General features: G+C 45.0%; 2 protein-coding genes and 1 long non-coding RNA gene across 4 annotated transcripts in view; 2 read left to right on the plus strand and 1 right to left on the minus strand.

Moving 5' to 3' along the window:
* The window catches only part of LOC135906084 (sulfotransferase 1B1-like), a 456,107-nt gene that overhangs the window by 231,642 nt on the left and 196,813 nt on the right, over nt 1–27,652 (minus strand). The gene's annotated exons all lie outside the window — the stretch shown is intronic.
* Nucleotides 504–8,932, plus strand: LOC135905346 (uncharacterized). Its single transcript, XR_010565389.1, has 4 exons — nt 504–701; nt 835–895; nt 5,398–5,470; nt 8,707–8,932. It is a non-coding gene; the product is annotated as an uncharacterized lncRNA (long non-coding RNA).
* On the plus strand, nt 20,489–27,472 carry LOC135905352 (uncharacterized). Of its 2 annotated transcripts, none has more exons than XM_065436384.1 (5): nt 20,489–20,642; nt 20,716–20,789; nt 21,359–21,451; nt 23,029–23,052; nt 26,949–27,472. In XM_065436384.1, exons 1-5 carry the CDS (start codon nt 20,513–20,515, stop codon nt 27,072–27,074), a joined length of 447 nt encoding a protein of 148 aa, XP_065292456.1. In that variant the 5' UTR covers nt 20,489–20,512; the 3' UTR covers nt 27,075–27,472. The 2 variants fall into 2 exon arrangements, with proteins under 2 accessions (XP_065292456.1, XP_070397393.1); XM_070541292.1 differs by lacking the exon at nt 26,949–27,472 and adding an exon at nt 24,031–24,432.

Consider the following 27,652-nt stretch of genomic DNA (forward strand, 5'->3'; position numbering starts at 1 on the left):
GAGGAGTTCACAACATTAAGGGTCGCTCAACGGCGTTCAATGTGACACTAATACTTTCGCATTCACAACTCATCGGAAGTGCTTAGGTGTCCTCAGATTTTTCACGTTTATTCATGCATCGGTACCTTCTGGGAGTTGCATTGAGCTCAAGAGAGAATACAGTTGTTGTTAGCCAACTTATCTTGCTTTGAACAGAACGAGCTGAGACAGAAACGGAAAGGCCACGGTGCGGAGGGCAATACTTCCCGGTAACAGCAGTGTTGTTTCAATGACACGCGCCGTCTCTGTATGCTCGGCGATTAGCGCACTGTGCTTCGGCACGAAGCACGCGCTCTATTTCTGTCTATCCCTGTGCGTCCACCAACAACGGACTACTAAGGAAGCGGGTCCCTGCTCTTTCTTATCCTCTTATCAGTCACGTAAACAACGCTCTCACTTGCGCAGTCCCAGCTTGGAACGGTTCAGCGAACCGACATGACTCATAGTGCTGTCGCTAGCTACGTTAAGAGGTACGCTTCCAACTTGGGAAGCTTTAAGAGCTTGCACGCAAGAACGGGCCGATTGTCTCGAACGCTCTGGATGACGTACAGCTTGCGAAGGCATTTGATTCCCGCTTCGCAGTGTGATGCCATCACTACTTATTTCTGCAGCCGTGACTTTTTTCACCGCCCTCGTTTTGGCTGACCCCATTGACAAGTCGGGTACGGTATAATCTTTTCCCTTACTAGCACAAATAGATTACACTAACTACATTTGCTTGCTGAACGGCGAAAAAGCTGCGTCGGTATTTCTTTTGTCCTTAAGCCATTGACTGTTGTTTACCTTGTTGTGCAGCAAAGAGTCTGAAAGAAATGGAAAGCCTTTGTTCACCGGTTCTGTTGACAAACTCTGCACCGTGAGTATGCGCACGAACATTGCATTTGTTGACATTGTGACTATAATGAGCTCACGTTAGCAATAAGACAAAATTAAATTGTAAACGTTAACTTTGCAGGCGATAAAGACATTGCAATCCATAACGTGCAACAAAGTTTCATTTATTCATTTTAGTGAAAAAAGCATTTGTTTCCGGAAAGGCCACTTGATGTGGTGCGACATTCACACCGGGTCAAAAGCCCTCAACGAGACATTGTTCAGTTATCACAAGAGAGCACATTGGCAATCGATCGTGAATGCTTGTATGGAATAATTTATCAACTCGAAACAATGCCTTTCTAAAAGCGTTAAAAGAAGGGATAGTAATAGGATGTTCATCTGTGTGAGCCTAATAAGGAGTGGCCGCTCTTGTTTCTCGAGTAAACAGCAACTTATCACATTGGGAATGTTGATAATAAATATACCTCCAGCCTACTGGCACTTTAATTTGTCGATTGAATGAAAACATGTCGTCTGGTGAAATTATTCTTGACAGAAATCAAACGGGTCGCTACCACAGGGGCAGCAGTAATTTGTGTAAAACTAAGACAGAAAATAAAAATAAGCTACCCAGCGCTTCTCGCATAATCTGAGATAGGCCACCGACAGAAATATTGTTAAGGTTTGGGCAGTGCTTCAGAAAAAAAAATGTACCCAGAAATAACCTCTGCCAACACGGATAAAATAAAGTGGTTACATTTCATATTTCACATGAATGACAGTTAACATGAGGTGCACTGTGAGCTTTGCAGGAGGCTCTAATGTGTGCTTCCGGATCAAGGATTACCTCCTAGATTTCTGTAACGTTGAGCCAGCATTCAGTAAAGCAACATGTTTGCGTTCCGTTGTTGCCAAATTTTGTGGCAGCTGCTTCCTTGATTTCAAATTCTGAGTCGCAAATTCATGCTCAGCAGCAGAACGTCATAGCCACGGAGCCACAGCGACGGGCTTAGGGTTCAACGAGGAGTCCACAACTCGAACATTCTAACGTATTTAGCATCGAGGAATTCTTCAGGTACATGTTTTATAGACTACCAAAAATAAAACGTTATTTCAAATCTCATGCACTTGCATCGGCATGCCTTACTTGTAAGGTTATACGAACCACGTTTTCCGCATAATGCAAGCACTTCACTATTTGACTGGTGCGCCTGAAGAGTGTATAGGTTGCAAAAAATTATAGGTGTTAAGCAGTCATTAGAACTTGCAACTTCGAGCTCAATGGCGCCGAAATATTCTGACAGTAGGAGAATGCTGCAGTCAGACCTATTTTGGGGTCCTCGAAAAACGAACCTTCGCCATTGATTAAAGCTTCCTCCCGATCAAGCGGTTGAAGATGGAAGAACCACAGGTCAATTAACTTTCGTATCTTCTGTTCTACAGTGAAGACGGGCAAATTTCGACTGAAAATAAGTTTTTCTAGGGTAGGCTCCTGCTCACACTGCAAATTTTGACCAGGCTGCCCTTTATTAGCATTAAGGTTTTTTTTTTTTGAATAAATTTATTCATCGCCGGCCGAGCACTCTAAGAGTGTTAATAAAACACTCTCGAAGTGGCAAGCACCCGTATATCAGAGCGCGCTGGCTGAGCAAGCAGCAAAAGGAAGATTCCTTTTCGTGAATGCTTCATGCTTTGTGCATGTAACGGTACCGAGCATACGGTGCTCTTTTTTTTTACTTCGAAGACCACTTAAAAAAAGAAAGCCTCAAAATACTAAATTTCTGGAATCGCATCACTACAGGTAAGATGCCTGCCATGGCATAAATAATTTGCAAGAAAAAAACAAAAGCCATCGATTCAATAAATGAACTAATTAAACGAATAAACTTCCTATGTTACAAACATTACGGCACAGGTTTGTAGGAGAAAGTTTCAGGGGATTATCATGTCTTGTTCCCTGTTTCTACATTTCTAAATGGCCATGCAAACCGGATTAACGGGTGTCAAATTATTTGTTCAGTTTATCCGATTATGCTCGCGTCACCATGATGCGCGTCACATGCGTGCAAGCCCCCTGTGACGTACAGTTTGGTTTCGGAAAATGAAGTTGTGCCGCAGCACGTGATAAAGTGGCCTGTCTTAGCCCTGCTGCTTATGTGGCTATGCATCAAATCGCTAGTTGCGCAGACCACCAATTAAAATAAGCTAGTGGGATGAGGCATTTGCGACGGCAGCTTCACTTTGCGCCGGACTTTTACGTCACAGTGGCGTTCGACGGAGAGCCTCGCTTCGTGGTACTGCGTGTGCAATCAGACAAATTGATCGAAAAATTTGACGCGAGTTATTTTAGTCTATGTGGCCATGTTGAAACGTGTAAAACTTCTAACTAGGCTTTTAGGACGATTCCTTTCAACTTTTTATTATAAACATGTGCCGTGCAGTTTTCCACTAATGCGCTAATTATGTTAATTGAAAAAATTAGATTCTGTGCTTTTATGTTCAAAAACCACAATCAGATTATGATGCAAGCCGCAGAGTGGTCCTAATGACTAACTTTGCCCACCGGGTGTTCATTAACTTCTACAAATGCACAGTAGACAAGCGTTTCCTTTCATTTTTTTTTTTTGTCATTTCGCCTTTTCGAAGTGCGGTCACCGTGGCCGGGAATCGAAGCGGCGACCTTGTGCTTAGCAGCGCTACGCCACGGCCACTAAGCCACCACGGCGTGTGCTAATTAATGTAGTTCGTTTAATTAGTGAATAACCGTGCGATGTCTTCCCGAGACGATATATTATTTGTTGTGACGTCTTTCGAGTAAAGTTTGTACGTTTATCAAAAAAGTGCTAAAAAACAGAAACATGTATCTTGCTTGAAAGAACAAACATTCCAAGCGTAAGAAAACCACGGGAAAAGGCCGCTATATGGTTTAAGGAAACAATATTCCCTTTACTGCTCCGCAAGCACCTCTGAATGCGACAGCAAACTCAAGGAACGAAAACCAGCTGCTTTTGATATGGCGAGCGACATTCGTTAGCTTATCAAAAATCCTCAACATAATCATGAGGTACCGCTCTTACTCAGTTCGGATTTTTTCACGGTCAATTTATCCGTACGATTCAGCACTGGAAAATTCTGTAGATATGGTCAAGCTACATTTTTCTGGTGTGCCCGAAGTCAACGCGTTTTTTATAACTACACAATATGCCTCCTCAGCTCCGACAAACGATGCAGGAGTAAAAAAAAGGACATCTATATTACGCACCTGTAGACATTCCGCACAGAGTTAAATTTGAAGTCGTGCGCTTAACATATATACTCCGCGGAGTTTTCATGTGAAAAATAACGTGTTTATATCGCATCGCCCAACGCAAATTGCTAGTCTTGGTTTCGGCTGTCTGAAATGGTGCTGTTTGTAGCATTCTGCTAATAAAGTGGATAGCAATTTTTTCTTTACCAGCCGGGGTGTTGTAGTGGCTTGGGCGTTGCGCTTCTAATCCCGAGGGCGCGCGACCGAATCTCAACTGCGGCTGCCGCATTTCGATGGGGGATAAATGCAAAAGCACCCGTGTACCGAGAATTGGGTGCATGTCAAAGAACCCCAGGTGGTCAAAATTAATCCGGAGTTACCCAGTACGGCGTGCCTCATAACCATATCGTCTTTTTGGCATGTAAAACCCCAGAATTTACTGAAGTAATTTTTATTGCAATAGCAATCATATGGACACTCCAGGCGCATTTTTGCCATCGTTGTCGGCGTCGCCGTGATGTTCCGTATGAAGTCGAAGGGCGATAACACCGTCGCGGCGCGTCGTATGCTGTGTGTGCGAGTGAAAGCACACGAGGGGAGCCGACATCGCAGCTCTATCTAGCACGCGCGAGGGAGTAAAAGGGAGAGCAAACGCGCCGTCTTACTTCGAAAAACCGTGGGGGATGGGAGGGAGGGGCGGGGCGCGATTAGGCTCCGGTAGCAACTGTCTATTTCGCGACGGTGCGCAAGGTAAACTGACGACCGAGGCTTAATTTCGCACGCGAAACGGAGGAAAGTGGGGAGGCAGCGCGGGCGCGGAGCGAGAAGTGGGACACGGCTTCTACTCCACCAGCAACTGCTTACTTTGAGCGACGGCGCGCGGTTGCGCGCTGTATCTTGAAAGTGATCTCCAGACGGCTAATACCTCTGTGCGTGCTGTTCTCTCGCCGCTGTTTGCGTTGAAGCGATGGACAGCACGAGGTACACTTCGCTCGCTCCTGCTGCCACGCTTGCTCACGCCAGCCTTTTGACAGCGAGTGTGCGCTGTCATCGAGTGTGATGACTGCGCTAACACCATGCTTGTTAATTCAGTTAGTAAGCGAATGTTTCCAAGTTTATACAGCTGATAAAACTGCGTACCTTACTTCGTATAATTGATAAGTAATTTGGTATCGCAATCGATGCTTCGCCTTTCGGGCGGAACTGCGGCTTTTTTTGTTTGCGTGGACATATTCATTTTATAATGTGGACTTTTTTAGAAAACACAGCGAACTTACATTTCATTTTCTCTACAGGTGAAAAACCTGGTTGATGTTCGAGCTTTGAAGAAAACGCATGTATTTGTGACCAAGGCTCAAGGCACTAAATGTAAGTATGGAGAAGTAAACAACAGTACTATAACGTTGACACATTTTAACATAAATGGTGATTTTGAAAAACGTGAGCGGTTGAGGAAGATTAGAATGTTTGCGATGAAAGCCAACGTACGCTAACGATTCGTTGCAGTGGCTTATAAGGGGTGGTGTAAGGGGTGCAGGATCAGAAAGGCTGTTGACGACAGACGAGGTAGCGATGTAAACGCTAGAGTGTACTAGCAAGCGGAAGGCCCAAATATGATAGCGTTACAGCTAGTCGAACAGAGAATCAAGAAACCTAGACTATGAATTACAGTTTACTTGCGGCTCATACGGACCGAAGATACTCGCCTTGGGTGCTTACTGGCTATGTTGTTGGGCTGCTAAGCACAAGGTTGCGAGATCGCTTCCCGGCCACAGCGGCTGCATTTCGATGGGGGTGAAATGCGGAAACACCCATGTACTTAGATTTAGGTGCACGTTGATGAACCCCAGGTGGTCCAAATTTCCGGAGCCCCCCACTACGGCGTGCCTCAGAATCACTTCGTGGTTATGGCACCTAAAACCCCATAAAAAACGGACCGAAGATGAGGATACACTGTGGTTCAGTAGTAAATATCAACCAGAGCGTCTAAAAATGCAGCGACTTGACACAACGCTCGAACTCGCGTCATGTTGACGGAATGGAAAGGCGGCTTTGACGTCAGAAAGGGTGAGTGCACGAAAACGCCCCCTGAAATCCCGCCGATTCAGTACGTTAAATAGTGATATTACTATGTACGCGCGTTCACAGAGACACGCCGCGATAGAAGTGGCCTTAACAGAGAGAACGCGCAGAGCGCTTTGAAATTACCGTGCTGTGATTGACGCACGCGCACACGCACTATTGGCGGCGTGCGACAGAAGCCGCCATTTCAAACACTGCGTACGGGCCGGTGTGGGTTCTCACAGTCGATCACGCTTATACGTTTATAAGCGTGATCGATCCACGTTTATACAGATGGTTCGTGTCATAAAGATTCCTCGACTTCAGCATTAGTCATTCCACATTTACCGCTAGAGCAAACATTTCAATTATCCCTGGAGACATCTTCCACCATGGCAGAACTATTTGCAATCCTGTGTGATTTGCGCTTCACAACATTAGAAAAACATTAGCAAAAATGGGTTATCTTTAGCGATTCGCAAGCCGCTCTCACATTACTACAGAGCAATAAGAAAAATTCTTTGAATACTTAGCTATTGTATGAGACGCTCAAAGAACTTACAAAAGCAAGCGCAATGAACCACGTAATTGCATTTCAGTGCATACCTGGGCACTGCAATATTCCTTGTAATACTGCAGCGGACACAGCTGCGAATCGAGCGCACAAAAACGCAGAGACAACCAATCTTCCCCTATTGCGTAGTGAAGTCCGTCTGATCATGAGACAGATTTCTTGTCGCCTCAGCAAAACTACCTGGTTTGACCAGCAAACTAAAAACTCCGAGTTATACTCTACAGACCCATGTATAAACTTATCAGTGCCGGAAACTCTAAGAGACAACAGAAAACTTGAAACATTGGTACACCGGCTGCGTCTTGGTACTTCATTTACGAAACACTTCTTGTACAGGATAAAACGTGTCTCTAGCCCACAGTGTTCTTGTGGCCATTCAGACGAAGATATGCATCATCTTCTTCTCTAGTGCACGAAATACGATACACAAAGAACGGTACTGCAAGCTAATTTGTTTATATTAGAAAGAAGACCATTTACTCTAAAAAAGATACTTGGCCCATGGCCAACTGCGGGCCTTCAAAAAAGAGCACTTCTTGCTCTGAAAAAGTTTTTAGAGGACACCAACATTTTGGGAAAATATTAAGTATCAGATGATCCGAATACGCTAAATGAGTTACATAAATGTTGTTCGTGGTTCATAATTGGTTTATGTGGTGATCGCAACTTTTTCGCACTATGTATAATTCTGTTCTGTACTTGCAGTGTGTTGTACTTGCACATGTGTTGTGTATTTTGGCTGTTCAAAACATCTGACTTTATATATGCATACGTGGACTGAACTAATGCACAGAACTTTGTGACTCGTGTACTGTTGGACTGTATATTTTTTATTGATCCGGTGTTCTACTGAGTGTTATATTTTGTGACGCTATTCTCCCTTTTTACACAAATTTGTTTCGTTTGCCAAGTGACAAGGAGCAGCTGGTGCCACCATAAAGGCGCCAACCTCTCCTAACATTCACTTCAATAATAAAAAAAAAACTGCAGATCTGGACGAGTTGAAATCGCGAATCCATTGTAGCTATATATGCCAAAATTCCGACCAGGGCAAAATGACTAGAACGTACTAGCAGACTGTACCACAAGGACTACAAAACTAGGGATTACAGTAGATAGCTATTAGAGATTACAGAACAGCAAAGGAGCCCGTGCTTCCCTGAGCTACGAAAAAGAGGTTTTGAATAGTCGTACATTGTGGGATTCAAACCACTGGCGTGGCACATATTCTAGTGCATACAGCTATTACCACAAAATCAACTGCGAAGTTAAATACGACCAAAGGACGTTGTTGCCTTTCCAGGCTCACCTGTATTTGTAATAATGGGCTTATTTCGGTTTCAAAACGCACACTTGGGACTAAAATACGCTTCGGAATCGGCTACGGAGCGATTTAAGGTCGCACTCAGGCAATCACGCGTAACGGGCGTTCTTATCAGTTTTCTCTTTCCTGTTCGCTTTTCAGTTCATGCTTATGGTAGCCGACCAGTTAAGCAATCAGAGATCACTAAAATTATGAGGGCTGGATTGTGTTCATGACACGGATACCAGCACACACATTTCCAGGCGGATGCATTGAACATGCTTGAGCGGGTAACTAATGTGGGACACGGAGGATCTGTCACTTGAAAGTGCCTGACGAGCAGGAAATGCTCCCTCCGACTATCATCAATCTCAGTACTTACTGCCTCTATAGCCTGCCTAATACTCGAGTGATCATATGAGCAATTAGGCCGAGCTCTGCCTCGGTAAAGTGGGGATGGAAGCTGCGTAAACAGTCAACAAAAAGAAGGGGCATTATGCCTGGTGCGCATTATGTGCAACCTTTCCCAGAAAATTTTCTCTTGCATGCTTCAGGTCGTTTAGTACAAAGCTAGTAATATGGCAGGTATGACATATATAGTCAAATCACGCGTAGCGAGAACAATTCAGGATTATGTTACACGTGTCTTTCTGTTTCTTCTTTCAGTACCAACGCCTCCAGCAGCAAAAAAGAAAGGCGCAATGACCTTGATTTACTTATGTGGGTCTTAAGTTATGTATTCCTGCTGTATACACTGGTCAAAGATGAACTGTTTGAAGCTAACAGAATGGCGCCTTTGATTTGCGGTTTTTTTTTTTTTAGTGTGTTGCTATCTTGCAGTGCGCTGAAAAACTGAAGCGTGGTCAAATGGTATAAATAAAGACAGATTGTGAAATGACCGTACTACCTCATAAAACCCACATCAAAAGGTCACCACTATCACATCAGCCTTATGGTCATGTGTCATAGTAAAATCTCCAACTTAATTAACGCTTTGTCTGACGTTAAACACAAGCTTATTCTCATAATCTACCTGCTTACTACAAATTAGGTGCAGCAAGCATCGTATAAACGATAAGTCAAATAAATTATTATTGTGTGCATGGTTCTTGATAATGTATTATCGAGATGAAAATGGAAGTTCCACGGACCACCGTGATATCATTGTCAAGTAGGTGGACTGTTTAGTTTGGGCACATCGACCACTTTTATATAACGCCACGTTGACACGGCAGCTAAGCCTGACCCAACGAAGCTGGTGGCTTGAGCCCCCGTAAGGCGGCATCTTTTCAGGTTAGCGCTGCAAGATTGCAGTGGCGAGCGTGGAAGGAGAAGATATAACAACAGAAGAGTATGAGGACGAAGCAGGTTGGCGCGTTGTGAGGAGAGGAGGATGTGCCAACGAGCAAACCAAATCCCACGGAGCCAAGCATCAGGCAGTGCGCTTCTCAAGCGAGAATGCAGTGAATAATAGGTGAAGCATCAATAAAACTTCGATTGGTGCTAGTTGGACATGGTATTTTGAAGGCGAAAAATTCAGCGCAATACCCCGGACAACCCACAATGAAGAGACGGGACAAGCACTGGCGCTGACTAACAACTGATTTATTCTTCTTGCGACAACATTCTTTTTGCAACATTCTATTCAGTGCCACACTTTGTCTTCTGTTATTTCTTGCTTTGAGGAAAACGGTGCGATTGCGTTCTAGAATGATTTGGGACTGTCAGTGGGGAATTTCGTAAGTCTTTTTGGAATATTACCTTAAGGTAACCTTTATTGTTTTTTATGACGTACCAGTCTTTATTGCAAAGGAATGGCATTTGTATTGGGTCAAGTGTTGCTCCAGTTCTCCATATTTTTTTAGCTAGTGTACACCGGTTTTTGGAATACGTTTTTAACGAGCGGAATGTTTTAAGAGTTTTTAGGTACGTTGATGATTTCTTAGTGTTTTTAATGTATGACTCATCCTACCAGGACATGGTTAATAAGGTCTTAAATGATTTTAAGCAACACGGACAAGTACCTGTTTTTACTCACGAGCTACCTCGTAATAATATTTTGCAGTTTTTGGACCTTACGCTTGAGGTACGCGATAGACATGTGTGTTGGGCTTACCAACCTCATGCACAAAATGAGCTTTTGACGTTTAAGTCCGCTCATTCCAAAGTTGTAAAACGAGGAATTGCCGTCTCTTTTATATGGAATCGGCTCTAAAAAAAATCGTGTGTGCATAAAATGCATCATATCTTTGATGATCAGGTGCACCGACTTTGGGCAGCAGGTTTCCCTATGTAGCTCCGGACTGCAGTTGCCGAGGCCTTTTCAGAAAAGGAAAAGCGAAAAGAGGGCGACCGTTGAACGTGAAACGTTCAGACCTGTGGTGGTGCATTTCTTCATAAGGTCTTCGCTTCAGTGTTCATAAGGTATCTTCACTCATCAACTCAAGAGAGTTGCTAGCAGGCATGGTGTCCCCCTGGCGTTTTCTGCGCCGAACAAGCTTGCTAAGCTGTGCTCCCGTACTTGCGGTGAATGCAAACGAGGATGCCAAATCAAGCACGGGATATCCTACGTCCCATGTTTTACCGGTGTGGTTTATACTTTTCCTCTGTCATGAGGAAAGGCTTACATCGGGCAGACAGGGCGGTGTATCAATGAGCGACTTAGAGAACATAAGCAAAAAGCACATAAAGGGGCACACCTTGTTGCCAATCCTAATTCTTGCTGCAATTCTATACCGCGATTTGATTAGACGTCAATTCTCAGCAAAATCACAAATGAACATGCGCAGCTAGTCTTGGAGGCTTTCCCCATAAAGGAATAAGCAGACGACTGTATAAGTCGTACCTCCTTGTCTCTGTACTGAGCCGAATATAAGTTCCAGCGCGCACGTCTTCGGTAATTGGCTTTAGTATGACAAGAATTTCTGTGCCTTTTGTTGCGCACGCATTCGTGGTCGAGTGTTGAAGGGTGCTCATATGCGTTGTCGCACGAAGAAAACATCAGTTGTTAGTCAGCGCAAGTGCTTGTCTCGTCTCTTCTTTGTGCGTTGTCCTGGGTTTTGCGCTGAATTTTTCACCTTCACAATAGGTGTAGCAAGGGACAGCGAGCAAGACAAATCATCGCGGTGAGCAGGATGTCCAGTTTGGCGAAGGCAGAGAACAAAATAATAGTGCGCTCACGTGACAGCTTCAAGTTCACCGACTATGCGATGAATCGCGTAGACTGCTGCGTCGCCAACGCCGCGAGAATTCCCAGAAAGAATTGGACGTTGTCACGGTTTGTGCCAACTATAAACAGAACGTTCTAGTGAACAGCATGATATTGGAGGAGCGCGCCGAAAAATACAGGTCTGTCACTCGACTGAGGATGAGAGACAAGGAGTTCTAAGCCAATGCGTATGAGCCGGCTTCGGAAGAGATATCTCAGGGAGTGATAAGAGGAGTAATGCGCGAGGTGTTCCCTAGAGAAATAGCGGAGATGCTAGTGACCGCAAGGAATGCGAAGGTCCTCATGGCCAAAAGGATGAGAAACACCACGAACGCCATCATCCTTTTAAACGGGCACAAAGTCCCAAACTACGTGAGATAGGGAAACGCACTGGTCAAGTGCTCACTATACTGGAAGCAAATAGACGTGTGCTACCAGTACGGACGCCTCGGTCACAGAGCCGATGTCTGCCCGAACCCGAACAGCAGGATATGCAGAGGCTGGGGGACGTAGAATACGCCGCAGGACCGCGAGTGTGAAGCGAAGTGCCAGCTCTGCGGCAAAGACCACCCTACGGTGGATTGGCGATGTAATGCCAGATACAAGGTACCGTAATTAGTAAAGAGGTGCCGCTGAGAGCGAGCAAGACGAGAGGAAGAAGAAGCGATGTACTACGAATGGGAAGCAGAAAAACTGTACAGGCCAGGACGAGAAGGCTAGAGACAACGGTCGGAACATCGGAAGAGGGACGGATCCGGACCGGAAGACTTCCCCAAGCTACGAGCAAGGGAATGTGGCCGCTCGACGTCCAACATCAGAACCAGATCGAAATCGCTGTCCACATTGAGATCCAGACCCAAGACCAGTAATAGTGGGTCTCCCAGAGCCCAGGGGGGAGGAGGATCCCAACGCCCAAAAGGAAAGAGCAGCGTCAACGGTTCCACGGGTCCCTTACAGGCGAGCTGGGCGGACGCGACTTCTGGGGCGCCTTCGGAGGCAGAGGCTGTATTTAAAATAGAGTTAAGACGCTTGAGAAAGAATTGGCGCATATCAGGCAGAGCAATGTTGCGTTCATGGACGAAATTAGAAAACTCAGGGAAGAGAACGACAGTTTGAGGAGCGGCAAAGTGCCGCGCAACGAGGAAACCTCGCGAGTTATAACGGAGGGAAAAGACACAGCAATGGAAGAGGACGTCGTACTCACCCCAATTAAACTTAAAACCGAGAAAGCTCCGACTGAAACCAGAGTAAAGAAACCCAAGCCAGCCACGACGCTCTAAGAAACACAGGAGGACTTTGAACACAAAATTGAAGCTAGCATCAAACAAAACGAAACCAAACTTGGAAATATACTCGAACAACTAGAAGCGATACTTGAGTTAAAGATAGAGGCAAAGATAGAGGCGCTAGGAAAGGCGGTACTACAGCAAGTGCAACAAATGATGGCTGACTTCGAACCGAAACTAGCCATATGGGGACAGCAAAGAAGTAGGGAGGGACCGGTTAAGACGGTCATGAAGCCGTACACTGGGATCCCGGTACCCGCCAAGGGATTGCAAAACTTCTAACGCCGCCATGGACAGACGAAACAGATACATGATTTGGCAATGGAATTGTGGAGGATACAATCGAAAAGATCCATTCTGCCACAACACCTTAAAAAGAAGAAAGCCCGGATATTATAATGATGCAGGAAACGCACGGGCTTGCAATATTGTCGGGAAACAAGCCCTTTGGTACTGCCAAAGGGGAGACGAAGGCGCTAACGGCGGTGGTAAAACGAAACCACACGCTCGTGCAACACGACACGGAGGTTAAGTCAATGGATAAAATTCTCCTAGAACTCATACCCATGCGGTAAACGAAGGACAGTCTCTCTCTATTAAATATTTACAGCAGTCCGAAATGAAGACATCATAAATTTCGAACGGTCTTTAGGAAAACCCTAGCCATAGCGGACGTCCGAGCGGTAGTGAGCGGAGGCGATTTTGACGCCCAACACTTGGCATGGGGCTACAAAATCGAAACTGAAACAGGCACGAACTTCTGGCTAAAGGCGCAACAAGAGGGCCTGACCCTCGTGAACAACCCATCGGTTCCCACGAGAATAGGTACCAGTGTTTGCACCAGATTTAACATTCACCAAGAACATAGGGGACACGCAGTGGACAAATACGCAACACGACTTTTTAAGCGATCACAATATACTAGAAATAACGGTAAGGGCAGGATCGCGCAAGAAAAAGGGTAGAGAACTTAAAATTTTCGACTGGGACGAATTCAGGAAAATAAGGGAGGAGGCCGACGACACGACAAAACGTATTGAGGAATGCACCGAAAAACTAAAGGGAGATGTGGCGGCAGCTACGAAAATGGTCACACCGGAAGCGCAGTTAGAGAACGTAGACAATAGGCTTCTGCACATGTGGGAAGCTAAGACAAGGTTGCAACGGAGATGGAAAAAAACAAAAACAGAACCGGACGTTTTGTAGAAGGCTATCCAAATTGAACAGGTACATAGAACAGTACGCTGAGCAGCTATGCAGACAACAGTGGGAGGAAAAGTGCAACGACATCGACAGTCACATAGGAATAGCAAAAACGTGTTACATCCTTAGATATTTGTTAGACCCGTACGGGACCAAGTCGCCACATAGGCAAAATATAAATCGGCTAATGCAAGCGTACCGAGGGACAGAGCAGGACTTCCTCAAAGAAATCGAGAAAAGATACATATTTCGCAAGCGATGTCCGTCATACACCCTGATTACACAGAGCAGGCAAATGACGAATTAGACTCAAGTATTATTAGCAACAGAAAAAGACACGGACGTAAGAGAAGAAGAACACACACTAAGCGCAAACTTTCAACTACATGTATTGTGCCAATGAATCGGTTTATATATGTGAAGTAGTATAGACTGCGCATGCGCTTACATGAAGGAAACGAACTGCGCATTCGTGTAACATAGTTATAAGTGATGTAATGCCGCCTCCAATAAACTTACTTCTTTTTCTGTGAGAGCTAGTGAAGGGAAACTAACAGACTTATCACTCAATTTTGCAATCATCTGCGCTTTTAGTTATTTCACGGATGAGCTGCGTCCTGCTACGGAACATAATCGTGCAATCGTGCTCGGTAGGTCTGCAGCCATGATCGCGACAACGAATCGCCAAGAACCCACCCGTGCCATTTTTTACGTTGTTGCGGTGTTCAAGAAGCCGATCATTCAGGCAACGTCTAGTTTGCCCAATATATTGCTTCCCACATGAAAGCGAGAAGTTGCAAACCACACGGTCACCACACTCGACGAACTTCTTGCGGTGATGCTTAGTGCACTTATCGGACAGGACTGCATTTGGAGAAGTCAACTTGCAAAGCTTGCCGAGCTTGTTGGGAGCAGAAAAAACAACTCTTACATTTGCTCTTCGGGACATCTTTTTTTCAAGTTATGGGATATCCCCGTGCATACATGGCACAACACTTACTTTAGGGCGTTTGCCGGGAAGGACATCGGCAACTGACTTTGGCGCGTTCGATCGCGCTTCTCTTAAAATGCGTTCCGCGACAGACACCTGCACCACCTTAGGGCAACCAGCTAAGGACAAACGTCGAGTCTGCGTTTCAAAACTTACGTTCACTACATAGCAGCAAGACTTGCGAACGGCAATCTTGTAGCACAAACTGATAATGGCCCTTTTAACAAGCTTTGAATGTGCGGGCGTATATGGCAGAAGTGGCTTGTTGACTCGCGGCTCATACGACCAAACACGTGTGACTGTCCTGAAAGCTCAAGTGAATATCAAGAAAGCGAATAGACTTCTCTACTGGCAACTCATGAGTAGTTTGAAGGGGAACTAAGCACTTCTGAATAATTTCTAACGCTTTCTTTGTTTCCAGAATGAAGGCATCAGACGAGCGGTCAATGAAAATTATGAAGCCACCAACGTATCTAAATATCTTAAAGACTGCAGTGCCTTGAACTTGTACTGAAATGTCACGGTCTAAACAGAATACAAAAAACGGCCTGCCTCGAGAACTGGGATGCGCTACCACCCACGATGATAGGATTGAGGGGAATCCTCTCAGCGCAGGACGCTGTATTACAACTAAACCGTCACATCATAGAAGATCCGGGCAGATCGACGAAGGCGACTGTCGGGTTGGACCTAAAGAAAGGGCCTTCGATAACGTAACACATGCAACTATACTAGATAGAGTAGGAGAACTAGGACTGGGAAGATGGACGTACGATTACGTACGCACTTTCCTAATGAAGAGAAAGGCAAAGAGCACGATAGCGGACCTAGTTTCTGAGGAGATCGAGATAGGCAGCGCAGGTACGCCACATGACTCGTTATTATCAGCAATGCTATTGAACCTGGCGCTAAGAGGCTGCCAGCCAAGCTACAAGAAATCGAATAACTCAACCATACCTTATACGTAGACGACGTCACCCAATGGCTGAGAAACGGAAGTGACGGGCAATTAGAACAAACGCTTCAAACAGCGGTCGAAATAGTCGAACGATATCTAGAGGGGACAAGGCTAGCCTGCTCGGCAGAGAAATCGGAGCTGTTGCTGTACAGACCGACTCGCAGAAGTCGCAAACGAGGCAACTACAGAGAAGATCTCACTTACACAGAGGAGCTACAGTTAAAGACGGCTGATTGGAAACTCATACCCATGGTCGACAAGATCAGAGTATTGGGCTCCTCATCGAAGCCAAGGGCCACAACGGAGAAATCCTCAGAAGACTGGAGGGAACTGTAGCACAAATCATCTGGCAAATCAAAAGGATAGCCAACAAACAGCGGCGTGAGAGAGGAAAACGCGATCAGGCTAATATAGACCTTCGTCATAAGCAGAATAGCATACGTAGCGCCGTACTTGAAATGGCAGGTCGCGGAAAAGATCAAACTAGAATTTCTCAGTAAAACTTTGATTTGGGCGAGTTGGTTTATGGCTATTCGAAAGGCGCAGCGCGACTGGGACGGAGACAAAGAAACACAAACCACAACACTAGCGCTAACTAACAACTGGTTTTATTTGCACCGAAACCGGCCTATTTATGCGCAAAAAGGCTTGCCATGTAGCAGCGTAGTTAGCAGAGATATGGTCACACATGATCAACCAAAACAAGATACCGCAAACGTTTAAGAACACGCTATTAAATCCATAGAAACAGTAAGAACAAGATATGGTCAACGAACATAGTCTACTATCAACACGTATCTCAATGCTTCGGTCTAAGGCGAAGTCACTATGCATAACAAAGTATTATAATGGAAACAAGAAACATGCGCACAGAACAAGGTATTCACACACTTGGGTTGAGCAGGCTTCTGTAACGAAAAGAGACACCTTTTAAAGGGGGTTGAAACTTCTTAGACCTAAACAAAACCTTCAAAAAAATTCAATCTCATCGTCACTCAATAATATGGATGGCTTGCTGGTGCAGTTGTCCGCCAATCTTTCGATAAAAAAAGCTTCCACGATTTCTCACTCGGTCTTTTCTTTTGCTTTCATCAGAAACTTAGTGTCGTCAGATTTTGGTTTGCAGCCGCATAGCTTGCAATGCTCAGCGAGAAAGCTGCCTGTCTTATTACGTAAATTAGGATTATGCTCCCTTCTCGCCCGTAGAAACATCTCCCCGTTTAGCCTATATAACGGCGACCGCAACCCAAAGGAATTTCATAGACAGCCTTTACCATAGAGTCAGTGAATTTATTTCTGTGCTGAGTAGTGCATTGTGGCAACTTCTCTTTGTCTGTCATTGTACAAATTTTTGACAACTTACACGGCGAAGAAAATACAATCGGAACCTTACGCTTCCAAGCAATCTTCTTGATGCTGTGTGACAATTTGTGAATATACCGAATCACCTGCACCGGTCCTTTTTGCTTATCAGGCTTACTTATTGCATTCGGTTTCTTAATCTTTCGAAGCAGATTTTCTGAAACCGCAGTAACTAAAACCGATGGGTATCCGGCTTCCTTCAGCCGCGTCACCTGGAAGTCGAAGCTTTCGCTCATTACGTGGAAACATGTTTTCGTCAGGGCTGATTGAAGGCAATTCATTACAGTTCCTCTTTTGATCAGTTTGGAATTGGCACTGTTAAAAGGCAGTAGCCCCTTTTTAGACCTCGGCTCATATTGCCAGCAAATATGGTCATCCCTAAATAGCAACAACAGGTCCTGATACTGTATTTGGCAGTTCTTTGAAGATTCCCAAGGGAATCTAAGCCCGGCAGAGTTTGATGACAACACCTTGATAATGTCATGAACAGCAGCCTGCAGATCATCGTTCAAAACATTTCTTAAAATTACGAGAAAATCATCTACATATCGGCGTATTTTAACAACGCCAGGATCCTGGACATGTGAGTGGATGCGTGTTCCGACATACGCCAAAAACACGTCCCAAAGAACCGAAGCTACAGCCGAGCTTATACACATTCCTCGCTTTTGGAGGAGAAAGGTTCCCTCAAACTTCACAGCAGTTGAGTTCAAATAAAATTCTAACAAGTTTAAGAAAGCGTCATTTCGAATCCCTGTAAGCCGCTATCTTTTCTTTCAAAACACTTAGCATCTCTTGGTGTGGAACAGAGTAAACCGATTCTTCTATATCAACTGAAAACCCATTGTACAACCCAGGCGACAGTTCATCCAAAAATGTTACAATGTCCGAAGAATTGCTTATTGAAAAGGGATCTCAGCTCACCAGGAGCTGCAGATGCTTTTGAAGGTATCGAGTGAAGACGCGTTGCCATGAGGCATTTTCAGAAACTATGGTGCGATGTGGTGCTCCTGGTCAAGACGTCAAGAAAAGCTTTTTGCTCTGTCCTTGCTTCATTAGCAAGGCTCACTAAGTGCAGATCCTGCAGCAAATCAAGTGCTATTCTTTTTTGGATCTGTGGATTGAACGTTACTTTTTTTAAATTCTTTCAATGGCGTGAGCGATGCTACATGACAAGCCTTTTTGCGCCTAAATAGGCCGGTTTCGGTGCAAATAAAACCACTTGTTAGTCCGCGCTTGTGTGTGGTTTGTGTTTCTTTGTCTCCATCCCAGCCACGCTGAGCCTTTTTGAATAGAATGCCTCATTCGGAAAACATACAAACTAGCCATAGAGCTACCGATCGGCACCAGCACGGACAAGTTGCTAAAATTAGGCCTACACAACACGATAGACACGCTCATTGAAGCGCAATGTACGGCACAATACGAACGCCTCTCTAAGACTAGAGCAGGTAGTCACATCCTAGAGAGACTAGGCATAGGTTACCACACACAGCACGATGTCAAGGTGGACATCCCAAGAGACAAGGGAAACAATGGTAATACGCCACATACCAAAGAACATGAACCAGAACACAATAAGGACAGACGAGAGAACAAAGCGAAAGAGATACAGAAGAAATTCGGCAGCGACAAGGACGCAGTCTTCGTAGACGCGGCCCGATACAATCGCAGACAGGGGTTTACGCCACCCGTAATCGATTGCGAGAAACACTCTAAGAAGTGCGGGACGATACGCACCACACGTAACGAGACAGCGGATGAAGTAACCATAGCGGTCGCGGTAGGTCAGACTAACGTAACTGTGATAGTCAACGACTCTCAAATGGCAGTATGAAACTTTGCCAACGGCCGAACCTCCCCGGATGCACTACACATTCTTCTTGCAGGAGGTCAAGAGTGCAAAAGAAAGATATACAAGAGATGAACACACGTTCATGCCCTCGCGGAGGACGGCAACGACAAAGCGGCACACGATGCGGCTCAAGGGCTTACGGACAGAGCCGCGGTCGCAAGCGACGCCCCGGCACCCTCCGAACGTGACGGCGAGGTGGATCAGTGGGAGTGGGAGGGGAGAATGACCAGATATAATACCATCAAAAAACACTAAGTTACAGAGGGGCATATTCCCGCGACCTCACCTAAAAGTTACAAAAAAGCAGTCTGTCACATGGCGGCAGTTATAAACTAGGACGTATCCGAATCCTGTGCTCTCACACATCATATATCCGGATATAAATCAAACGAACAAATGCAACAAATGTGAATTGAGAGCCACTCTGGAGCATATATTATGGGAATGCCGAGGGATAAGTAACAATAATGAGAACGCGGCCTCTAGCAACAGCCTTCGCACGCGCTGAGGGGCCACGCTGTCCAGCCCCTTCCTCGAGTATCAACTGTGGGCCGTCCAGCGGGCCCAGGATGCCGCCAGGACCCACAAACTCTTGGCCGTCACCTAGGCGGTGCCTTTGGCTCTCCCCACCAACTCGCACGGCACACAATAAAGTTATTCCCTCCTCCTCCTCTGCATGTTTCTTGTGCAGCATAGGCTCGTTGTGCAGTACAAGGCATAATTACGGTATAACGTTGAAAATTCAAGAGTTATGACCGTTGATAAGGTAACAGGCCAAGATTTCGAAGATGACGGCATATAGAACAAAAGGTGTATTATGTAACGATTGTTTTCATACTCTATTCTTCTTGCTCTTCACCATTGTTATACACGAAGCCAGCGTTGGGCTTCCCTGTTGGGTCTGGCCACTTGGCCCACTCATAGGAAATGACGGCGTATGTACGAAACCAAAACACAATGGTACTTCAATATTTGTTACATGATGGAGTTATGATTTCTGTACTATAAGGCTGGACAAACTAGCCTGAACGTTATGCGCAGTTATATATAGATAACATATTCGATAAGGAACTTAGGCACTCTCTTCACAAAGAAAGTTTGGACTCAATTATTTAAGCTTATTATACCGTATGACAACCTGGGTGCAATTATAGAAGGGCATATATTGCTCTAAAATTTATCAAATGCATATTGAGGCACGTGTCGGTGTTAACGGCGTATTCTCTACTTGAAACAGAACAGCGCGGTTTTCACGGGGACAAGCAGGAGAAAACAGAGCTGTTCTGTTTCAAATGTGTCTTACCAACTCGCCCAAACGTCTGTTTTAACAAGTATTCTCTACCTTTCTGAGCTCATATCTACCTATTCCTCTTTTCTAATCCCTAAAGCAGGCTAATTATTCTGCTTAACATAGGTGCGCTTTCTTCCTCTCTCTTCCCCAAATGCCTGCGATGAAGTGGCTGCCTTCTACACATCGTGTCTTACAGCCCAAATGTGCTCTCGAGGCCTTACGTGTGCTCCGATTGTCGTTATCTGTATGTCGTTCAGCAGGGCCCAAAGCCGCCACTTCAGTATTGCGGTCGACGTCACCTCGAGAACCCTCGCAAACATGGCACTTGTCTATACGTGCTCAACGTCGCCGACAAGCGGTGACTTTTGGCTAGCGATGAGGTTTTTTACCCTTGCTTGGCTTCTTCTACAAACCACTTTTGCTGTGAGGCCCCCTCTGGATTTATGCAGTAAGTGTTCATTATTCACAAAGTATCATGGCTTGGAATGAACCCACTGCCCCTACGTTTCCACGCACGCCAGCTCCTGATTTGCCGCACCAGAGATTCCACGTTGGAATCCTGTTTCTTTGTATACGAGGCGCTGCATCAGATTTGGTAAGTAGACACGAGAGCTCTCGTGAAAATTTTGTCGGCAGAAGAAATTTGTATAGTACAAGGCGACCACCAGGAAATTATGTTTAAGGGCAACATTTCCTAAAAATTTATGTACATTCTGGCGCAGTATGATGTCGGGTGGACATTGCTGCACTAAAAGTAGTTTTCTCATTTTCATTACAGCTTCTGCCATGTTAAGATTACATCCCAGACTGTATGTTAGAATAATAAGCACTACCCAGAAATGAAAAGCTTAGACTTTGCCTGACAGCATCCTCACATTAGGTAAAGAAGAAGCGTAATTTAAATGAGGCCTGATATCACAGTCTATTTGAAAATCTTGAAGTTGGGGACTAGCTTGCTTTAAAAGCACGGGCGGGAAAAGATAGAATTTTCGAAAACTGCAATGAATCGAAAGTGCAGGAGCAAAATCACACGTTTTTGTGTTGGCACGAGTGCTCATATGGCAAAGGTTTTGCTTGACCGCATTCCGCATTAAAGCTACAAGGTAGTTTCTCCCGTTTATGGTAAGGGAAATACCAAATGCAAAGCGACAAACTTAATTTCAGCTGGTGCAGCAGCTGGATCACCTGAAAACCGACGTGCTTCACTGCCACGACGACTTCTGCCTTGTGGACAAGTTGTGTCAAAGGGGTCAGCTGGTAAGTTCAGTGCCCTGAAAAGGAACAGACGCCACTCGTTGCTTTTGTTTCACAGGCTCCAGTTTCGTCCAGAACATTTTACGGAGAATTGACACAAACTTTTCTGTCTGGTTTTCTCTCCATTAGGCAGTTAGGCAGCTGCTGAATCCGTATTCACGGCAGGTAGCCTCAATAGTTCGGTCGCGCAACAAATAATTAAGTATATATTATTGCATTTCAAACAGCTGGAAATGCACAACAAATGCAGCGTGGCTTCGAGCTTGAAACAGGTCTCCAGGTTATTAAGGAACTAGGAGGTGGTGCCCATGGTGCTCCACGAACCGCTGACGCGAGCGTTAGTCAGCCCTGCCCAATGGTCGCAAGCTGCACAATCATCGTGTCGACGAAGCCTGGGCACGTGTCACCACATGTCCTCACACACTTTGCATTTCTCTGTGTTTGGCGAGGGATAAGCTGGCGTCGCTGTATGTCGCTTATCTGGGAATGCGTGGCGCCCCTGTGAGCTTCGAGCGCCCAATGCGTCCACTTCTCGGCGGCGCGGTTTAGGTGTGGCGTGCGACCCCTGCGCCGGGCTGGCTGATCTGCACGTCAGCGGTTCGAAATACAACGTTTCCCCTGTATCCAACTGCTTTGGCGTGACCGGGAGGCCTGCTTCAATCACGAATCCGCGTCGTATTTGGCACGCATTTCGAACTGGTGACATTGAGATACCGAGTATTTTTTTTTATTTGTTGCGCTTTCGAGGAACTGAGAGGAGTTCATGCCTGATTAAACAGTCGGCTGGAGCTATTCAGTGAATAAAAGAACAAGAGACAAAAACTTTGTACTCGTGTACGTGTGTGCGTGTTGTGTTGTGTGTGCAAGTGTGTTGTGTGCGTGAGGCTTGCCTCAGAGAGAGGGAAAGGGAGCATGTTGCAATGCGGAATATAAAACATGAAAATACTCGACGAATAAGAGCGAGGCCCACGCCCCACTCTGATTACACTAAATCTAGGAGTACAAAATTACACACGCCTTTTCTGGAAAGCTTTCTTTCAGCTTATTTCCCTAAGTTTCTCTTTTTGTGTTGTTTGCCTCTCTGTCTCCCTCTTCAATTTTTCTCTCTCTCACTTTTGCTGTTCGGCGTTTCAAAAGCGCGGCGCTCTTTAATTGCTTGGACACATTAGCCTGTAAAGCGAAATAAAATTTTTGTTGTTAACACGCCGACGGTGGCTAACCAATTGCACTTTACCTCTTCATTCAGCAATTCACTTGCGATTCGTTCGCTGCTTCGGTGAAGACTATTTTTTTTTAATATTGCTGTTAAACTAATTTTTGACGTTCAAGAATTCTTCAAAACACCCTCTGTGGCTTATTCGTCATCCGTTTCTTCTTAATTAAATACAATAAAAAATGAGTCATTCAATCATGTAATATTTTACCAACGGTGGTATCAGCAGGCACTTTTTTGATAATTGAGAAATTTCTTATTTTCTGGTACCGCAGATACTGCAATTATATTGGATTACATTTACTGTATTGCTTCAGCCATGCGTGTAATTGTCATCGAAGTCTTATGGCGTTATTCATTTCTACAGGAACCGGAAATGGCAAAATACCTCGTGAGTACTTTCTTTTTTTCTATAAAATGGACAACGTAAACGCCAATGGGAAATATTATATTTTACGCTGTGAAGTTATGCTGAGAGTATCACTAAGCGCTGTGAATCTCGGACTACATAAAGCTACAAGTGAATTCAGAATGTAGCACGTGTGCCCCCCTGCAAAATGACATCAATAGTGTTTGAATTTATGCCACAATATTCCAAATGCATTTTTATTATATTTTTCACAATGAACTAGTCACTGTGCACATGCTAAATTCGGCAATTACGAGTGACAGTTATTTAAACTAGGGATGAAATTTCAGATTTAACACATTTGAGTTCATTAGCTCGTTGGTATAATTGTTATGTGGCTCATTCACGACAGCACACTTTCACCTGCATGCAATAAATGTTGCATATTTGGTTATATTTGTGCTCAGAAAAGAGCCCATTATGCCCATAAAGAAGCTTACGTTATACAAGTGAGTGTCACCCTATACCTAATGAATAATGAAGTACTGTGATTACTGTGAGTACAGTATTATAGTACTGTGAGTACGGTATTATAGTTTAAGCTGCCGTGATAGGTATCCCTTAAGTGGCGTCAGGAGCAAGTACACTATATGAAAGGCACAACTGCCGTGAATATTTAAAGTGTTCTCGTAGGTTTGCCATGCATTGTGGCTGAAGCACGTTGCTGTGAAGCACAATGCCTTTGCGCCTTTCAATGCACTTTTCATTGCTTAGACGTGGTCTAATCCTAGGTCGAAGCCGTTCTCACAGTAGCATTCGACGTTGGCCCGTTTCATCAGTTAGTTCAGGTTGTCATGTTCAGGTATAGGGGTGTTTTGTTGACCCGTCAACAGTCAGCGTCAACGCCGCGTCGACTTTGCATAGGCGCTAATGAATGGGCGGGCGGGGGGTTGTTGCCTCGTGGTAAACGTCTAAGAAATGCTCATCGCCGTGTTGAGACGTTAAAAAATGAACTTCCAGGAAGCGTCGCGGCGGCGCCTCGCTACAGCAGCTGCCTAGCAGCTGTTTTCGTTTGAAGCCTCCGGCGGCCCGGATCAAGGAGGAATGACTGAGCTGCTCAGGCACAAGCGGCCGCTCAGCGGAGTGCATGTCCAGTGGCGCAGTAAGAGGTAGCGGTGGAATTGTAGGCGAATTCTGTGTGGACGCAGGGAGTGCACCGGCGAGAATATAAAACCGGCTTCTCTTGCACGATAATGGACTCAACCATCGCAGTGTTTCAATTAACCCCATTGGAACTCATGCTTAACGTGTCCTCATAAAAGTTTCACGTGCAAGCTAAATAAATGAGCGCCCAAGCAATGATGCACTACCCCTATACGGCAATTTCCTTGAATAAGGTGGAACCCTGCAACACCACGAAGGCTGTCGTCCGTATAATTTGTTCACACGAAGTGAGAAAAACCATGCATATAGCAAGAAATTTTTTTTAGAATTTCGGAATTTCATTTAATCACTTGAGAATTATAGAAATACAAGATATGATATGCGCATGAAGGTCCTTTAGTCACTGACTGTACAGAGACCTGGGGCCCTATAACGTAAAACTATTCCAACATGTTTCTATTCCAATTTCCTGACGTCAAATTTGCGTAACCACCGACGCAAGCACCGGGCGGTCACCCATAGGGATGTCTGAACAGACCAATCAAACGCTCTCCTCGTTCATAGGAGGTCCCTTTTGTTTGCTTGAAAAACGAATAACATTGCCTACACTGAGCGGCTTGTTGTATCTAATTGGCTGACAAGAGGCGAGGAGAACGCTCAAGTGGAGAGGGATTCACTAGGGCAGAGCCAGTGCACTGAAAACCGATAACCGGATGAAGAGGGTGGTGCCGGCGTCTGCGATTTGTCGGCTTTCCCTTACATAGCTTGTGGTGGCTGGTCGAAAATCGCGGCGGCATGTAACGGAAGCTTAAGAATGACGCTAAAATTGACCCTCAGCAAAGAAGAGTTGGCAGAATGAGGTAGTAAACGTGTCGAAAGTGCTTAAAAACGTTACACGGTCACGCAAGAAGTTTTATTATACGCAAATACACCCATGCTCTCCGGCAGGTGCGAGTAGCCAGCGTCTCAGCGATCGGCGGCAGCTATCTTTTATTCCTTTCGGAACGGGGCAGCCTGCGGCTATTCCGAAAAAAATTAGTTTTGTTCGGCATATTAATGCATCTTTATCGCGTACACGTCACTTTGACGCGGTGAGTTCGTGCGGTTTTGTGACGTCGCGTGACAGGCAGGTGAAGTGGGTGCAGCCCGAAAACTTTTTACCAATAGCCGAGGGCTAATGGCGAAAAGAGGTCGAATCAGAAATAACTGTTTTTCTTTTTTCTGTCAAATCTTGCATAATCAGTGTGCACACATCATATCAGATGGGGAGGTATTGCGGTTTTTGTAACGTCGCTTGACAGACAGGTGAAATGGGGGGTGGTCGAAAAAAGTTTTTGACCAATCGCGGAGGGCTGATAGCAGAATTGGAATAGAAAATTTTGGAATAGTTTTACGTTATAGCACCCCTGCTTTACGAGAACTTAATAGGCAAGTACCAACAGATGAGCTCTCTCTTGCAAAAGATGTCGGAAGCAAACATTTCGGCAGTTTGCTGCATAAAATTATTCCTGGCAATTGTGTGTATCGGCAACCTATCGATACATGACATTATTTTATCATTAAAGAATTTCAGAAAAGAAGAGAAATGCTCATTGTTTGCTCATTATAATGCTCATTACACATAGCGCTATGGTGCATGCAGCCCAGTTAGTCATCGTGTATTCAACATGAACTATGCACTTAACGTTCTGTGTTGTTGTCTTCCTACGTTCCTCTACCACTGCACTCCTGATCATAACTGCTGCTCCTTAGCCGTGTTGTGGAGTTTTCTTCTTGGCACGCTTGGCGACACAAGACCATGGATGAAAAAGGCGGAGAGCTTTTGCTTATTACGAGAGCTCCTGAGTACTACATCGTTGCGCAATACGAGTCTGGCTGTACAGTCCAGACTGAGCAGGGCTGAAGCCCTGCTTGTTCCCAAAGGTTGCTCCTTCCAGCAAACAAGTTCTTCCCCTCCCACATCCACCTTACCCTGTCCGCGGTGAGAGGCACGTGCAATGTTGGAATACCCGCTGCGGAATTTGTGGTTGCTTATTTGGTAACACCTAGCTATGCTCTAAACAGAACTAAAAAAAATTTTTAATGAAGGAAGTAAACAACGCCTTCAGACCTCCCGCACTTTTCCACCTCTCCCCCTGGTGATTTAATTAAAGAGTGGTAGATTTTCAAGTACGCTTTATATAAATCGGTAATATAATCTTTCATTGAGTTTTACAGAGCAACTTAGCTAGACATGATGTGAATTGGCACGAAGAAGCAACTGCGTATGCAAAGTTTGCCCGGTGAGAACACTTGTATCCTCGGGATGGTGTGTAAACGTTGCGTATAGCACCATCCACCCTCTCACGGCAGCAACAATTCATGACAACACTATGAATACTATCGAAGAAAAGGGTATTAAAAGTGACTGGTTACCGTCTCTATCGAGCTAAACAACGGACCTGAATTTGGTTTAGTGGACAACGTACTTTACGCAGAAGATGGACATACCCCTAAAAAATACCCCTCTGGTGCGATTTAGGCGACATGACTTATTGACTCTTGCTCAGAGCTATTGATGCAACGTTTACTCGCTTAGCACTAAAAAGACCAGCTTTTAGTGTTTAGTGTGAGTGGATACCTTCTTTGCTTTTGGTCTTCGGCCAACAAAAATTGATCACACAACAGCAGAGAAGACTGGCAGCTTTGCGTGTTCCCTGCAAGCAGTTCATGTTTTATTTTTATGTCATCAAATTTTGCAATGGTTCAGTGTCTCATTGAATGTCTGACTGCAGAGTGCCCACCTGATGCGGGAACTTCGATGCCTGGCTGAGTTTTGTACTACCCCATCGGAGAACGAGCAGGATGGTGGGGCGAATAGCACTGACATCGCTCATTGCAGGAACAGTGTTGCGCTGTAAAATACACTTAAATATGTCAACCGGAGAAACAGAAAGCGCAGCGATTACAGATAACGGTAACGGCGTGTTATTTAAGTTTTGAATCTTTGACAGCTGGCTTGATCACGTTAAAAGTCACTCGCTATAACACCTCAATACCATAATGCCGTTCTGAGGCGAATTTATGGTGCTAAACGTGCGTTGTAACTCCGCCTTCTGGCTTTGACCATCCAGAAACGTTGAATAAAGAGGAAGAATATATAAGGACCACATTATGAGCATCTTGACGTATTAATCAAACACTGATTATACGTACATATAACTGCAGCAGATGCAGGTGAACATGATTGCGACATTCACAATTCAAGCATGCTTCCGACTTCAAAGATTTAAGCATGCTTTCGAAATAAATCATTGGTTGGCACTGACCGCTCGAGTTGGATTTGTTCTTTTTTCTACCCGTATATACTCCTGTTTTCCGCGTGGCTACTTGAATAGTGTGCCCAGTTCAAGTAGTAGAACGCAGAATCAAAGAACATTGAAACCTGAGTAGAATGAAAACGAAAACTGCATGACCTTGATCTGAAAATGTAACAGAT

This window comes from Dermacentor albipictus, chromosome 1, assembly GCF_038994185.2.
Source record: "Dermacentor albipictus isolate Rhodes 1998 colony chromosome 1, USDA_Dalb.pri_finalv2, whole genome shotgun sequence".
NCBI lineage: Eukaryota > Metazoa > Arthropoda > Arachnida > Ixodida > Ixodidae > Dermacentor > Dermacentor albipictus.